General features: G+C 35.9%; 2 protein-coding genes across 2 annotated transcripts; one reads left to right on the top strand and one right to left on the bottom strand.

Annotated features, from left to right (window-relative positions):
- Positions 1 to 3,054: 3,054 nt before the first annotated feature.
- Positions 3,055 to 4,347, top strand: LOC124631463 (INO80 complex subunit B). The gene is made up of 3 exons (XM_047165863.1): positions 3,055 to 3,246; positions 3,323 to 3,678; positions 3,761 to 4,347. The coding sequence occupies exons 1-3, from the start codon at positions 3,195 to 3,197 to the stop codon at positions 4,301 to 4,303; spliced, it is 951 nt and encodes a 316-aa protein (XP_047021819.1). The 5' UTR covers positions 3,055 to 3,194; the 3' UTR covers positions 4,304 to 4,347.
- Positions 4,348 to 4,904: 557 nt separating this feature from the next.
- Positions 4,905 to 8,159, bottom strand: LOC124631266 (BTB/POZ domain-containing adapter for CUL3-mediated RhoA degradation protein 3). The gene is made up of 3 exons (XM_047165570.1): positions 7,783 to 8,159; positions 7,415 to 7,674; positions 4,905 to 7,291 (listed from the first exon to the last, which is right to left on the bottom strand). Exons 1-3 carry the CDS (start codon positions 7,946 to 7,948, stop codon positions 6,839 to 6,841), a joined length of 879 nt encoding a protein of 292 aa, XP_047021526.1. The 5' UTR covers positions 7,949 to 8,159; the 3' UTR covers positions 4,905 to 6,838.
- Between the last annotated feature and the right edge of the window lie 202 nt (positions 8,160 to 8,361).

Below are 8,361 nucleotides of genomic sequence, written 5' to 3'. Positions count from 1 at the left end.
TTTTCTTTCGTCTATATTTTGTACCCGAACTCACATCACCTCCTTGCTTGCTCAGAGTTCAACCAATGCTTCTCGTTTTAACGTTAAGTTTTTATTCCTGCAACGGCGTGGCGTGGTAATGGCCGAGTTTACTTTCCGCAGAGCGACTCGGCCATAACGTTGGACGTCGAAATACGTCCGGAGTAAGTTCGAACTTAAGTGGTATGGTGCATTAGGTGCACAGCTTCCTTGCGTTTGATATTATACTTCTAATGGTGCAATGGTTTAAATGCCGCTGTCTCAGCTTTTATTTTGACAGTCAATCTTTTATTGCGTCCGCTCCGTCCACTCTATTAAACATAAATATAAACCTGTAGTAAGGGGTAAATTACTATTTATTGTTTTCAAATAAATATTTACATTAAATTTAAAAAGTTATAATATTGCATCGAAAAATTGCTCCTCGTCGCTGTCACTGGGTAAGGTACCCAAAAGGGGTAAATAATTACGAATTTAAGTTTGTTTTCCTAGGTTCTATTGCGTGGGTAGGCTAATCACAGTTTTCTGTTCAAGAGTAGGTAAATTGAAATAGGCACCTTGCAGGAGTCGTGACCTGATGTAAAAGATTTTCTTGCAAACAAATTATGCTACTTCCTTAAAATCAATAGCTAAAGTGCTTCGCCGAAATAAGTAGATACCGTCGTACATGTTGTATGTTCTTACATGCTTACAAAGTTTCCAGTAAACGTCCGCCTAAGCAAACAAATATAGGTTTCATTAGGAACGCGATATATTATTTATTTCAAATTAGTTTCTTGGGATCGATATGAAGTCTTGATGTGATTTGGGCCATTTTTTACATCGTTCAGACTACATATTGTTGCTGACGAGTTGGTTTAGTAGAAGTCGGTGTCTGCTGGTCCTGAAAGAAGTTGGTACTGCATTTGACATATTTATATACAGAATGAAGCTTAAAAAATTAGGTAGGTAATAAATCAACTGGAATTAGGGTATGAGCAGGAGAAAAAAAAACTTCTACAAGCACGATGCGAAATCGTCGAAAAATCTAATATTAGCCATAATTTTGATCCGTAAAAAAATTATATCATATTCTGAAATCAAAAAGTTTGATTCAGACTTCTAGAAGTCTGAATCAAACTTTTTGATTTCAGAATATGATATAATTTGATTAGTTTGATTCAGACTTCTAGAAGTCTGAATCAAACTTTTTGATTTCAGAATATGATATAATTTTTTTACGGATCAAAATTATGGCTAATATTAGATTTTTCGACGATTTCGCATCGTGCTTGTAGAAGTTTTTTTTTCTCCTGCTCATACCCTAATTCCAGTTGATTTATTACCTACCTAATTTTTTAAGCTTCATTCTGTATATAAATATGTCAAATGCAGTACCAACTTCTTTCAGGACCAGCAGACACCGACTTCTACTAAACCAACTCGTCAGCAACAATATGTAGTCTGAACGATGTAAAAAATGGCCCAAATCACATCAAGACTTCATATCGATCCCAAGAAACTAATTTGAAATAAATAATATATCGCGTTCCTAATGAAACCTATATTTGTTTGCTTAGGCGGACGTTTACTGGAAACTTTGTAAGCATGTAAGAACATACAACATGTACGACGGTATCTACTTATTTCGGCGAAGCACTTTAGCTATTGATTTTAAGGAAGTAGCATAATTTGTTTGCAAGAAAATCTTTTACATCAGGTCACGACTCCTGCAAGGTGCCTATTTCAATTTACCTACTCTTGAACAGAAAACTGTGATTAGCCTACCCACGCAATAGAACCTAGGAAAACAAACTTAAATTCGTAATTATTTACCCCTTTTGGGTACCTTACCCAGTGACAGCGACGAGGAGCAATTTTTCGATGCAATATTATAACTTTTTAAATTTAATGTAAATATTTATTTGAAAACAATAAATAGTAATTTACCCCTTACTACAGGTTTATATTTATGTTTAATAGAGTGGACGGAGCGGACGCAATAAAAGATTGACTGTCAAAATAAAAGCTGAGACAGCAGCATTTAAACCATTGCACCATTAGAAGTATAATATCAAACGCAAGGAAGCTGTGCACCTAATGCACCATACCACTTAAGTTCGAACTTACTCCGGACGTATTTCGACGTCCAACGTTATGGCCGAGTCGCTCTGCGGAAAGTAAACTCGGCCATTACCACGCCACGCCGTTGCAGGAATAAAAACTTAACGTTAAAACGAGAAGCATTGGTTGAACTCTGAGCAAGCAAGGAGGTGATGTGAGTTCGGGTACAAAATATAGACGAAAGAAAAGTTTTTCTTTAATCGTTTATTAGTAATGAATAAATGATGTAGTCGTTTGAGGACGTATTTTTAAATTATGTCCTGCCCCTTGGTTCTCTAACTACAACTACTTATTTTACTCGCTATTCTCCCTATAAGTAATAAGTACGTATAGGTACTATCGGTATCTATGCTTTATACAAAGTGTGTTAAACCTAAAATAAAAAGTATTATATAATGCAGGCTACATGCGTCGTTTAACACAAATAAAAATATGCAAAAGGAATGCATTCTTCGAACAAAGTAAATAATATAAAAATATGCACGAACTAAAAGACCATTCATCTTTATTGATGGCTGGATGTGGCCCTGGCGCATCTGCACATTATGTCTATCCATTTCAGCTGGCTATTATACTTAGAGATAGAGAAAATAGCCGACTAGGCCGATAATCAGTCTGGATGACATTATTCTAAGACTATGAAACTACAAAAAATGATCATTCAAAATCAAGGGACTAGGTACCTTTCAGTATCTCTTGCTTCTCATCCCACTTGTCATTGGCAGAATCGTCGACGTTTGCATCGACATGAATTGCCATAAATAAAAATAGAATAGAATAGAAATGTGTCTTCAGTAATTCTTAAATTATAATAACATATAATAGCACGCAAAATATCTGTTAATTTTTTTAGGTAAAATAATTAATGCTGTGATTGACATTATGTACATAAAAGCGAATACACTCTGTCAATTTCTATTTGGCAGCTTAGCAGTAGTGCCAACATAACGACTAATTTCTTGAAGTGAAGACGAAGAATAGTGGAATGTGAATTGAAAACAAATTCCTCTGCCCCCTCCGAAAGACTAGGAAAAATATTTGTAACTTTAAAATAATTATTAAAATAACCAAACATGGTCCGCCGACAGCGTGATCAGAGCACCACAGAGGATGAAATCGTAATTGGTAAATAATCTAACCCTTGTTTTGTTGACATACAATACCAAACGCTAACAGTAATTATGAAAATGATAATTTATAGACACACCGCCGCTGAAAAAACATAAAAGGCATAAGCACAAAAAGCATAAGAAGAGAAAAGTAGAAAATGAATACGAAAGCGAATCGTCTATTGACGTATCGTACGAAGACGTGCTTGATAAGCCTTATAAAATTAAGGTGAAGGGACGCGACGTCCCGGGCACATCCGCAGCTGATCTTCTCAAAGCACAAACGATGAAGTCGTCATCTGACTCTCGGAGGTCCATACCGGGCTCGTCGTCGAGCACTCCACCGAAAGCGTCATCATCTAAGAAGAAGAAGAAGGGACGAGACAGCGGCACTTCTAGTGAGGAGGAACGATGGCTTGATGCTATAAAATCCGGAAAACTAGAAGAAGTAAGTGAATAACAATTTTAACTAATTACACATGTTGAAGTAAACGTCTGCTAGATTTAATGCAACTTTATTCATATTTCAGGTTGACGAAGAGCTCAAGAAAATAAAGCCTAAAGACCCAAAAATGATGACAGCAAGACAGCGGGCCATGTATGAGCGAGGCACAGATAAAGAGACCAGTCCTGGAGGAGAAGTACTTCTTGCACTCCCATCAGGTTACAAAGAAAAGGTCATGACAGAAGAAGCAATACAGAAAGCTGCTTTGAAGTCACAGAAACGAAAGCAGCTGGCTGATGAAAAGAGGGAAAAGGATAAGAAGAAAACGATGGACAGACTTCTTAAAAAGCAGGAATCAAAACTAAAGAACATGTCTAAAGGCAAACCCATCAGAAAAATAGAACCAATGATTGTTTACAAAAACAATACTAATGAGATCTCACTGTCATTACCCCCTGGTGTACCATTCCCATTGGAAAGGAAAATGCCCATTGACCCACCAAAACCTGTGAAGTGTGGTGTGGATGGGTGTGACAATTTAAAAAAATACAATTGCTCCAAAACAGGAATTCCTTTATGCAGTTTAGAATGCTATAAACAGAACTTGATATCAACAGAGACTATTTAAATAAATAGAATAAGGCTATGTATAATTATACATGTTCAAACTAATTACTGTTTATCAATCTATTTCCTTTATAAGATACCAGTAAAGATACCAATACCCGCAACATGTGGGAACTACTACCCCTACTGGGATATGTTACTCTGGAAGAGTGTAGTTTCAGTATACTCAGTAGGCTCAGTACTTTACTACTTATATTTCTATAGATTAACCTAGCTAAAGCTTCATTAAATCTATTGCTGACACGACTTGTTGACAAAGAGTCAGCAATAGATTCAGTCCAACCCTTAATGGAGCTTTGTGCAACTGACGGTATGTTTCGTCTGCAACTTCCAAAACCCAGTATAAAGCAGCCTTTATCTGTCTCGAGATCGAACTTAATCCAAGACTGTCGACTGTTTCAATTCGCATCGGAAAAAAACATCGGAAAATGTGTCGTACCTTTATACATAATATCGCGTAAGTCCCGATTGTTTATAAATAGGGGGTACATAAAAAAACTATGTACTCTCGTATTTTCTATTCTACTACTCAAATATCTGTAGGTACTTATAGGGAATCACTGTATGTGGGTATTTGAAGAACTATAAATAAAACGAATAAGGACAGCTAAACAGTGAGCATATTATATTTCATAAGGATATAATAAGTTATAGTGTAATAAATTTTACAATAACATGATTTTCCACTCAAACGGCTTCTTGGAACCAGTCTTGCAATGTACTAGGACGTAGGAGGGATTCCTTATCCAATCTCGTTTTGTACAACAACCAACATTAACTTCAATCAATTTAATTAGCCTCTAATTACATTCATCATATTTATTAGCTAGATCTATGTTGACATCGTGAATGAAGAACGTCTTTGCCGTTTGTGAAAAAAAAAACAATCTAATTTATGCATGATGGCTTATGTACCTTTCACACTGTGGAAAAATTACGACAGTATTCAATAAGAAAGTCTTAGTACTTCTGTAATTCTGCTCAATAACACTAATATATTTATTTGTTTAGTGCAACTCTCTTTTTATATAAAAGTAATGTGCTTAGCACTATTACCCTATACCTCTTATTAAAGTCTAATGGAACAATAAAATATCAGACTAGAATGCTTAATAATCTGAATAAACATATAACCATTCCATCTAATTTTCATTCCATTATCAATCAATCAATTACAATCGCATCAGCTACATAATTTGGCAAAATCATACACACCATGACCTTACTAGTACTAAAAAGTAAGAATTTGGAAGTGTGCAGCCGACCGCAACTGCCGACCGCACGTGCCGCAGCCACGCTACTGGTTTGTATGTATTTACATGAAATCGTTTTTGCATTGAAGCAGGAGCAGCACGTGCAGCCACCCTCGAATATCGACCGATTTCATGCAGTTGCTGCATGTGCGCTCGACAGTTGCAATAGGCAACTCGCTTCCAAAATATACTGTTAATTAATCAGAACAACTTTATTTCTACCAATTCAATTCAAACTACCTCTTTCTTTCATGTTCTCTTATTTGTCTGTATTTACATTAAAATACCAAGTATATTCCAATCAAGTGACAATCCTTATAAGTAGTGCAATGCAGTAATCCATTACAATATATTTCAAACACACATTACCCTTTCATATTTGAATAGTGAAAATTGCAAATATGTATTGAATAACAGACACCAATTATTAAATAGACATTTCAAATCTAGGGCATAGGAGTAAATCTTAAATAAAAGTTTGTATTAAATTATGAGCTTCATCCACTAAAGATGCTTCAGGAACAAGATTCTAATACTAGACAACATTCATTTGGCAAATCACTTGAGCTGTGTAAATTGTGTGATCATAATAAGCGTAAAATTACTTATTATATTAGAATTACGACATAGATGTACTGCAAAGCTTGTACACATTGTTTCACATACAATCTTAGAGAGTACTTTACATTATTTTACACTTGTATAACCTTATGCAACATTAATTAATGTACATTTGATTGTCTGAAGACACCCATACTCCTGCCACTAGTGACTCCTGATTTTATCTATTGGTTAATTTTACACATGAACAACAAATACTGAGATTTTGTAAAATACATTTATGAATCGTATACTAGACATCAACCACATTGTTTTATGAGAGAGGAGTTTACACTACGAACAGTGCAGACTGAATTGTGAATCTAAGATATTTATGTAATCCTGCGTCTTATTTAGCACTTCTAATGTCATGTTTCTTCTATTATTTTCTGCTAACAGAATATACTCACTAGACACAGAACAGACACAGACACATAGTATTAGAAGAAAGTTGTCCATAGTATGATCTGACTATAATCATAAATGCCTCATGCCATTTTCATTCCTTCACAATCAAGAGAGCCATGGGAAAATGGTCAAATTGACCAACATTGAAGAACATGGCTCAGTTAAGTCTACAGACCAAAGCAGGGCAGCCAGCAAAATGGCAAAAAGAAGCCAGCCTGGTATCAGACATTAGTCCGTTTCGAGCTTCGAAGGCGCGCCAAGCCCGACTGTAACCGCTAAGATTGATTATTCTGCTTGTTCGACCTGAGTCGGGCTAAGCCAGACCGCTCCTCCTCCTCGTCACTAGTGCACGAGAGGCCGCCCACTGCGCCGCGCGATGACGTCGCTTGTATTAAATCTTGATCAGGTCCATTCCTGCTTTCATATAACAAAATGCCCAATGTTTCCTCATAAATCCTTGCTTCAGGGAATTCCACCTTGGTGTGTTTCTTGTCTGTTGCATAGACAATGGATGTGCAACAGACCTCAGCGCATTTCTTGCCATGTCCAAAGAATGACCAGCAACAGATTTCATTTGATCCAATTACATCCTTGATGAATAGCACACGGCCGCTGAAGCGCAGAGAGAGCTTGTCAAACAACTCAATATTCTTTAACAAGTTGTCATCTGATGTGCTTGTGTATGAATATTTGTTGTTGTGTCTATTAATCAGAAGCTTGACAACAGGCTGTAAAAGAAATTAAGTACACATTATTACAAGTTTAAAAATTTTGCATAAAATAAAACTACTTTTTTTATATGTTTCTTATAACTACTTTTATGGTGTGTCTACATATAAAATAATAAATACCTTCGAAGTTGACATAATAAGCAGTTGTTCTTCTTTGTGAGAAGTAATCAAAGGAACTCGGCAGATAGGTTCCGCTTCCCTTTCTTTCTTTGCTAATGCCTGTTGACAGGACTCTGTGAGCTCTTCAATCAGGAAGTATTTTGCTTCTGCTAGAAGTTCCATAATCTCGCGGTAGCTGTCTGGTAGGGCTACGGTGCCGTCTCGAAGATAATTCAGAATGGTACCAAAATGTTTTCCACAGCGGTCAATAAGTATCCACCCTGTAAACAGCAAAAATATCAATGTAGTGGGATTTTAGCGTTTCTATAACAGAGAACACCTTTTTGGATGTTAAATAAAACCATTCCTCGAGATAATTTTGCGCATACCTTCTGAATCTGTCAGTACCTCCATCCTGCCACTGAACATGGTTCTCAACATATTATCACTCTTGGTAAGTGTACCAATAGTTGTATAAAACAGCGTCCCGCCCACGTTCAGCTTCACGTACTGCGACGGGCTGCCTTTTATCAATGTTTTGTGGTCGCCCGACATTTTATCAACGAAATACACTTGCGATGCGTATACCAATACAAGTTTTGCAAAATATGACAAGGATCGAAATAGAGATTATTTCGACTTATGATACTATATTCGCATATTTTACTACATTTCAATAATCACTGATAATAGAAATGTATTTAATTAAAAACCAATAAATCCCGTAAATTATCACCTATATTTACCCAAAGACTAAAGAGGAGAACAGAAGAATAGATAATATATAAAAAAGTAAATAGTGCACAGACATTGAGTAAGTTACTATTGATTGTCTATTATATACTGAAAACTCATCGTTAATTTTAGTCGATTTCAGAAAAAATAGGCTTAGTTTCAGGGAAACATATTTTATGAAATGGCAATAATATCAACATAATAAGAACGTCTTAAAGTTAAAAAAAAAGGTT

The sequence above is a fragment of the Helicoverpa zea genome, chromosome 6, assembly GCF_022581195.2.
Source record: "Helicoverpa zea isolate HzStark_Cry1AcR chromosome 6, ilHelZeax1.1, whole genome shotgun sequence".
NCBI classification, from domain to species: domain Eukaryota; kingdom Metazoa; phylum Arthropoda; class Insecta; order Lepidoptera; family Noctuidae; genus Helicoverpa; species Helicoverpa zea.
Note: the sequence above shows the minus strand (reverse complement) of the source record. Positions and strands in the feature narration are given on the sequence as shown.